General features: G+C 40.3%; 1 protein-coding gene and 1 pseudogene across 1 annotated transcript; both read right to left on the bottom strand.

Moving 5' to 3' along the window:
* Nucleotides 1-2,485: 2,485 nt before the first annotated feature.
* Nucleotides 2,486-3,459, bottom strand: LOC148730922 (uncharacterized; annotated as a pseudogene).
* A 2,356-nt stretch (nt 3,460-5,815) lies between these two features.
* On the bottom strand, nt 5,816-7,180 carry LOC148730921 (putative skeletal organic matrix protein 5). The gene is made up of 2 exons (XM_088761673.1): nt 6,865-7,180; nt 5,816-6,548 (listed from the first exon to the last, which is right to left on the bottom strand). Exons 1-2 carry the CDS (start codon nt 6,883-6,885, stop codon nt 6,093-6,095), a joined length of 477 nt encoding a protein of 158 aa, XP_088617799.1. The 5' UTR covers nt 6,886-7,180; the 3' UTR covers nt 5,816-6,092.
* Between the last annotated feature and the right edge of the window lie 144 nt (nt 7,181-7,324).

Here is a 7,324-nt window from a genome sequence, read left to right as displayed (position 1 = left end):
AAAAAGACCGATGTAAAAACTCAAGATTAAAAGGAGGTAAATCTAGCCTTGTACTGAGCCCGCGTAAACTATACGGTACATTTCTAAAATTAAAAAAATCACTTATATAAGGAGCCCCCTTATCATACAAGCACTTATATAACATAACTAACGATTGGAATTGCCTACGATTCTCCAAGGACTTAATGTCGGCCAACTTGAGGAGGAAGTCGTATGACACAGACTTCGAGAAGCCTAATATAGTTCTTAATATAAAGTAGTTAGTTGTCTCTATTTTAGTAGTCTCCGCGTTACCTACTCCCAGTAAAAGGGGACTGCAGTACTCAAGATGAGGGATAACATAGGCCTTACATAAACGAACTATCACGTCCTTTGAAATAAACTTACGTATTCTCCGTAAAGCCGAAGCCTTTGCGCATCCCTTATTCAGCTGTTGCTTTATGTGCGCTTTAAATGTTAATTTGCTATCTAGGACTACCCCAAGGATTTTGAGTGTGTCCTTTGTATGGACATTAGAATCATTAAGATGGAAATCATACTGGTATGAATACGGGCCAATAGCGATAGCTTGCGTTTTGGCGGCATTAATCTGTAAAAAATTCATTGAGAACCATCTCGATAGAACGCTCAGATCAGAGTTAATTATATACTGCGAGACTGTTGGTGAGACATCAGAGGCGTAATGAATAGTGTCGTCAGCGTATAGCCTCAAGGACGTATTAGTAATAAAATAATTAAGATCATTAACATACAAATTAAATAAGAGTGGACCCAACAGGGACCCCTGTGGTACACCAGTTTTAACGGTTCTCCACGAAGAATATACACCATCAAGTTTGACTCTCTGTCTCCGTCCAGTAAGGTAAGCGGTCATAATTTCCAGCGCATCATGCGTAAAACCATATGCCTTTAATTTAGCTACGAGAAGCGGGTGACAAACAGAGTCAAAAGCTTTACTATAGTCGATAGCCACCGCTGCAACAGCTTCTCTTCTGTCAAGACAGGCTCTCCAATCCTCAGTCAATTTCAATATGGCCGTACAACACGAGTGGCCCTTGAGAAAGCCAGACAGATTCGGTGAGAGTCGCCAATAAAAGGCTTCATAGATTTGATCGAACAATACCTTCTCATATAATTTCGATAAGGAAGTCAGAACAGAAACTGGACGATAGCAGGTCTTATCCGTCATACTTTCCTTCTTGAAAACAGGAACAACGTCACTGCTTTTCCAAACTATTGGCCATTGACGATTGGTAATAAAATAATTGATTAAACGGGTAACCGGCTCGGCAATAACAGGTGAGGATAAACGAAGTAGCCTCTGAGATATTTTATCGCAACCAACAGCCTTGCGAAGGTCAAGAGTATCCAAAATGTTCCTTATGCAGCCCACATCAACTGGGACGAGGTCAAAAACATCATCACAAGTTTTCTCAGCAATGACTTTAACACTAGGATGATCAACAAACGCAACCATTTCCTTACTGTCACCATCACTCCTGGACACCTCGCAAAAGTAGTTGTTGAACATTTCAGCCACCATTAATGAATCAGTAATTACACGCTCATTCTCAATCAGAATTATCTTTGATTGCTTCTTTTCTTTGCTTGGCAACAAAAGTCTCAACTTATTCCAACACTCACCATGATGTTTAGTGTTTGACGATGCCTCCATGCAGAACGCCTTGAACCCTTTTCGTTTCAGGGATGTGACCTTGTTTCTCTGTTTCTTGAATTCCTCCCAAGAGGTTGTTGTTGGGCTCTTTGCATGTTTCTTAAACAGTCGATTACGACGCGAGATTTCCAGTTGAATTAATGGAGTTATCCATGGCAACTGATCACCTCTGACCCGTTTTTTCTTTATTGGTGCGTGTTTGTCCAACACTTCAGTGTACAATTGAGCCCAATGGTGCCATAGATCATCAACGTCGTCATAAATGTAAGCAGAACTCCAGGGAACAGTTTTTAGGTCATTTAAAAATTTTTCTATTAATATCAAATTGTCGCATACTTCTGTATTCAATTTCACGTGCCTTAGCCCTTGGTAATTTATTCTTTCGCACTGCATAGATAAGATCGTGATCACTGAGACCCATATGCAAATTACCACAGGTTGCATATCGTTCCGGATGGTTAGCATTTCATCGTACTTAAAAAGTTCACCGGGAAACTGGACTGGTTAGTTCATGAAATGCTTTTCATAAAGAAGATGAAGCCCTCTTTGAACAAACAATCGGATTCCATACGCGCGAAACTATTTATTTAATAGTTTACATTTATGAACTCAACACGCGCAATTATTTAATATTTGAATTTTTAAAAAAAAAAATTTTAACTTTTTACGTTTGTCACCTTCGTACGGTATAAATTAACTATTCAATTTTATTCTCTTCTCACTTGAGAATGATGACATGGAGTCATCGAAACGTTGTGTGTTTTTCTCGCTAATATTTACTCTTAAATGTCTAACAAAATCTAATGTCATTCAAATTTTTTTAATGTCATTTAAAAACACCTTCCACAAATCTTCTCCTCTGTTGATGTATCGCCATTTGAACTCAGCTAGGTACAATGAATAGTGTTCTTTTTTACGGCCGTGCGTCGGAAGCTTCGCTTTCATTTGCCGCCAATGGCCTTCTATCTTCTTGGTATGGAAACCCTCCTCGTTAACGAACTCCACGAAGTGCTTTTCTTTCTTATGGATGTATCAGACACAATTGTTGTTCCTGGTTCAATCCATTCTTTCATTACATTGAGCAAATTTTCCTCTTTCCTGTCCTCTATGGTTGCAATAAAACATTTGCGGGAATCTTCCTCGATGCCACCAAAATCCCACTAACCCTCCACTACATGGCCACGATGGTATTTTCTCTTTCCAATTTTGCTTTCATCAATCTGTACCACCTTCCCTGGACCACCAATTTTCTCCCTTCTATCGAACAACGCCACCTCACATACTTCGTGGCAAAACATGTCCCAGTCAACTGCTGTGTGCGAGCCAAGTCCAAGCTGCTGCTTAATTTGCCACTGCTCTAAGTCCTGGCACCACCAGTACGTAAATTTTAAAACCTCTTCAATTGTCAAGTTCGAATTTTCAAACCAACTTCCCTCTCTAATGCTCCTCTCACATCTATGCCGCTTACTATTCATTTGCCTTCTACATTCCCAGATGTAGCCATCGGATCTATCTCCCCGCTGAACCCAATTCATTTCTGATCCACACATGGTACAAATTCTACTCGACGCAATCAGCCCTTCTTCCTTTAGCCATGACAGCGTAAACTCTCTGTCCCACAGGCAATTTCTTAGCAGATTTTCATACGATGTGAAGTTCTCTTTCTTCTATTTTCTTTGATAACTTGCTTGAGTACTGCCGCACTGAGTGCTTTGATCTTTTAAATGAGCTTTCGAACAACCAGTTTGCACTCCAAATGTCTTACGACATACAACAGTATACATTTTCCAACACAGCATAAGCGACTGGAGAGCAAACAACTAATTATCTTAACCTTACCTTGCGTGTATTATTACCCCTCAATGAGCTTCATTAAAACAATTCAAACAAAGACACTATAGAAACGCTAATTTCTTCAATTTTCCCACCTCTTTTTAAGTGTTCAAAATCTTTATTCCTGCCGCTCCTTACACCAAACTACAAACAATACCTTTCAAATCTCTCTAAGTTTTCCAGAACGCAGCTTCCACAATTAAACCATAAACACCTTCATTAATAGTATTCTTAGAAAGAAAAAGCAAAAACTATTCCCACACATAACAACAGCCTACATTTTCCAACACAGCATAAACGACTGGAGAGCAAACAAGTAATTGTCTTAACCTTACCCTGTGTGTATTATTAATAATAAATACTAAATAATAAATAATAATAAATAATGAATAATAAATAATAAATTTAAATTTAAACTCAAACTCAGAGTTCACTGAAGCAGTAAATGCCCTTGAGCAATCAGGCCTCGGAAAGTTTCGAACCGTCCAAGTACGATTTGCACCACATCCATTTCAAGTGTTCATCAAGGAAAAACAGGAGAATGTAAACTGGCCTTCAGATTTATGCAGCCAAAACGACTACAGATCTAAGTACAATCAGAATGCCAGCAAATGTATATCTATTGCTATCAAGCGTGCATTGACTGATGCAGACTTTATTCCACAAGAAATGCTCCCAGATGTTTATATATGTAACACTTTCACATTTAATAGAACAATTAATATTGCATGGAACACATTATTTGTGTAAAAGAGGATTTGATGCGGATTAGCATTTTGTTATTTGATAGTTTCAATATTTTTATAAATTAATGGTTTTCAATACATTGTTAAACAGTTACATTCATGATCATTTCATAATGAATACAACTCCAAAACACATCTAGAATCTGTGGCTACGCGGCTACGGAGCTACGCATCTACGCAGCTATGTGCCTAAAAAGGTTATGCTTAGGGTTAAGGTTAGGGTTATCATTAGGGTGAAGGTTAGGTTACGTACCCCGTAACTACGTAGCCACTTAGCTACGTAGCTCCGTACCCTTGTATCTCCGTAGCCACGTAGCTACGTAGCCTTGTATCTCCGTAGCTATGTAGCTCCGTAGCCATGTAGCTCCGTAGCCACGTAGCCACAAAGCTATGTAGCTCCGTAGCCACGTAGCTATGTTGCTCCGTAGCCACGTAGGTATGTAGCCTTGTGCAGAATTTATATCCTCACCCGTGTACCTCATAAGCCTTGTGGCCACGTAGCCACTATTTTAAGAGGTACAGCTTCGAGTGGCAGGGTATTCTGCAGGGTATTCTTAGCTCATGAGATAATCCAGTTGAAAACCCACAGAAGCGCGTTAAAAACATTAGACTGGCGCCCAACGCGCCAAACTAATTCCACTCGCGCATGCGAAGACTTAAATGCATCTCTTGATGAGCATCATAAGAATTGTATAGTAGACAGTAAGGAGAATTAATAATGAGATCTTTTTACTGTTTTTCAAACATGAAATGAAAACTCAAAAGAAAAAAATCTATTTCCAATCTTCTGCTCATGGATCCTCCTGAGCACGTAGTATCTGACCTCACTCGTCTAGTCAGCTTGACCTCAAGAATAGATGGCATTATTGTTGCTATTATCATTGCCGTTGCTTTCAACTCTGCTGTATGTATCCATGAGCAGAACTTGGCACCGTCGTACATTTGTGATTTGCTTACATCTTACACCCTATAGCTTGAAAACATATGGCGCAAGATCCTTCTCTGTAGCAGCACCATCATTATGGAATGCTTTGCCATGTAAAATTAGAAATGCTCAGTCTGTGTCTGTTTTTAAAATTAGATTAAAAACTGTTCTTTTTAGAAAAGCCTTTTATAATTAATATTAGCTGTCTTAAGTGTTAATGTTAAAGTTTCTGTAGGCGCCTTTGAACAGGAGGACTCTGGCGCGGTATAAATCTTATTATTATTATTATTATTATTATTATTATTATTATTATTATTATTATTAAAACAGGTAAGAGGGTTAAAGAGAGGAAAAAAGGTGAGAGGGGCTATTCTCTATTTACCGCTCTGTATAGTCTGTTCATGAAGAAAGATCCCCGCCCCGTTCACCAGAAAACCATGTGACCCCTCCTTCTCCTTAAAAAAATTCTTCAAACTCCCCCTCCCTCAGCAATGCTTGCATTTTATTTCGTGTACTTTTAGCATTCGCACCTGGCCCTCTCTTAAACGCTTGATGTTATTTCATTTTCTTATCCGCCAAACAGTGTGTTTAGAAAATAAGGAGAAGTAATTTACTGGCCGCTTGCGGAAGCCGTAAGTAAGAGTGATAAACCCACATAGAGAGACTGATTTCCTTTGAGTGCCTACCTAGCAAAGAGAGACGTAATTTTGATTCATTGGCCCAATTTTATTGCACATACCTTCATCTAACAGCAAAAGCGAAACCCTACATTCTAAATCCCCATTAGTAAAATTAAAGCATCATCATTGCTTCATGTTGCAGGCAGTATATCCCTTGAACAGAGCAGTTCAATGTCTTTACTATTTACTGAACAAATATGTATCCGAGGGCCTTGATATCTTTGTCTCCGTTGTCACCATCCCAGAGCTGTATTTCCACACGTGTTTTCGAACGACGATCCTCCAAATCCGATCATGGAATCAGGGCTACTACAATCACCTTGTTCGTTACCCAGAATTCCAATTCGTACCTTCCTATAGTCACCTTCCACAAACGAATTGAACTCTTCATGGTTGCGGTGTTCCTGCAAGGAGGCAGCGGGACCGATCAGCTTCTTCCATTCATCACGACCCAGCGAGGTAGCACGGTATTGACCATCAGCAATGAGAGCATTCGGTGAGAGTGCTTTCTGATCCATTGGCAAGAAACTGCTTTCTCCATCGACATTCATGCCGAGACAGATCTTGTTAAAGGACGTGCTCCAGTAGGTTGGTAACAGGGTCTCGAAATGGCCCAGTCCGGTATTTCCATTTTCGGGAGAGATTGATGACTCAGGAGACCATGTGTTTGAATTGTAATGGAAGGTGTCCTGCGAGATCAGGAAATTTGCAACTTAGTGGGGGGCGGGAGTCAAATAGTTTTCAGGGGGAACGGAGAGGGAATCAGAATATAACATAGTAGAAAAGGAGGACTAAAGACAGCTGACCACCAGTGGGGAGGATCACTGGAGTATTACAGAGCCTTGGAGGTGGGGGGGGGGGGGGGGAGAGGAGAAAGGGGGTGAGAAATCAGGTTAATTTGGACAGAACCAAAATCATTCGACCCCCCTCCCTCCAGGCGATAAAGAATGACCACCCTATTCACTTAATCAGTGGCGCTATGCAACCATGAAATGTTTGCATTACCCCTTGGCTATCGATCTTCATGACCAGCTTCTATCCCCCACCACCGCATGCTCCAAGCTCTTCCCCATTCATGGAACAATACACAGACAGATCTTCATTACCTAACGTCAAGGTATACGCCTTGTTTGGGCTGCTACTGAGAAAGAGGGCATCAGCATGTCATGAGATATTTATTTGGAATGTCACGCAACGCAAGAAAGGAGCAGCAGCCTGTGATCAAGCGTCAAGAATGTTATTACAAGTTTTTTTTTTGGTACAATGTATATATGAAGTTCATATATTTTGAACTGCGGTATTAAATACGTGCGATGCACGATCCTCGCAGTAGAGAGCGCTATTTATGCAATAACGAAAATCAGACCTGAAAAAAATCAGGCCTGTGTGGATTCGAACCACTGACCTCTGCGATACTAGTGCAGGGCTCTACCAATTGAGCTAACAAGCCAACTGGGAGCAGGCC

The sequence above is a fragment of the Stylophora pistillata genome, chromosome 5 (assembly GCF_964205215.1).
Source record: "Stylophora pistillata chromosome 5, jaStyPist1.2, whole genome shotgun sequence".
In the NCBI taxonomy this organism is placed as follows: domain Eukaryota; kingdom Metazoa; phylum Cnidaria; class Anthozoa; order Scleractinia; family Pocilloporidae; genus Stylophora; species Stylophora pistillata.
Note: the sequence above shows the minus strand (reverse complement) of the source record. Positions and strands in the feature narration are given on the sequence as shown.